Source organism: Calidris pugnax, unplaced genomic scaffold (assembly GCF_001431845.1).
Source record: "Calidris pugnax isolate Ruff unplaced genomic scaffold, ASM143184v1 scaffold1007, whole genome shotgun sequence".
In the NCBI taxonomy this organism is placed as follows: Eukaryota; Metazoa; Chordata; class Aves; order Charadriiformes; family Scolopacidae; genus Calidris; species Calidris pugnax.
Window position 1 is genome coordinate 74,674 of NW_015091650.1, and position 947 is coordinate 75,620.

The 947-nt window shown below is 70.4% G+C and overlaps 1 protein-coding gene across 1 annotated transcript in view; it reads right to left on the reverse strand.

Annotated features, from left to right (window-relative positions):
* The window catches only part of NR1I3 (nuclear receptor subfamily 1 group I member 3), a 3,004-nt gene that overhangs the window by 642 nt on the left and 1,415 nt on the right, over positions 1-947 (reverse strand). Inside the window, 3 exon segments of the mRNA XM_014961882.1 lie at positions 1-124; positions 250-455; positions 549-721. The exon segment at positions 1-124 is cut by the window's left edge and continues 16 nt beyond it. Coding sequence (XP_014817368.1) covers positions 1-124; positions 250-455; positions 549-721 — 503 coding nt within the window.

A 947-nucleotide genomic window follows, 5' to 3' on the forward strand; every position in this document is an offset into this window, starting at 1 on the left:
GTAGCAGTGCTGCCCGCACTCCCAGGCCTTGGTCTCCGCGTTGAAGACGGTGTTGAACTGGATCTGGCAGATCTCCAGGGTGGCTCCTTTCAGCAGCGAGATCTGGTCGTCCATGGGCAAGCTCCTGCCCGGGGCCGGGGGGGGGGGGACAGGACACACACAAGAGGGGGTGTCAGGGCCGGGGGTGGCCGCAGGGGGTTCCCCCCTCCCCGTGTCCCCCCACCACCACCACCTCCCCCCACCCCAGACCTGAAAGCCGGGATCTCCTTGGCGAAGTTGATGACCTGCTGGATCATGAAGGTGCTGAGGTCGGCGATGTGGGGCAGCATGGAGAAGACGTCAGGCAGCACGTCCTCGTCCAGGCACTCGGGCGGCGGGGACGGTGGCCACCCGTTGGGGACACCGGCCACCGGGCTCCGCGGCCGCGGGCTGGGCACGTAGAGGCGCACAGCGGGCTACGGCGGCAAACGGGGTGGAGGGGGACGGTCAGGGCCATGACGGGGCACCCACGGGGACATCCCAGTCCCAGGATGGGGGTCCCCACTCACGCAGTAGTGGGTGAACTGGGAGAAGCTGGAGTCGAAGGTGCGCTGGTGGGCGGCGATGAGGATGTCGATGAGCTCCCGCTGCTCTGCCGTCAGCCCCCCCGGCTGCTCCCGCTCCTGACGCCGCTGCCCCCGCAGTGCCCGCCGCCGCTGCAGCGCCTCCGCCGACATGATCACTGCCGCCCGCCGCCACCGTCACCCCCGGGGCGGCGACCAGGGACACCGGCCCCACAGCCATCCGCCCCAGAGCCACTGCTGTCCTGGGGTCCCCTCTCCCAAGGGGGTCCCCTTTGTCCCCTCTCTCCGTATCCCCTGCTGGCCCCTCACCCCTGGGGTGTCCTGTCCCCTCTGCCCCGTGTCCTCTCCTGCCACCCCACCCAGGCTGGTCCTCTCTCCCCCTTG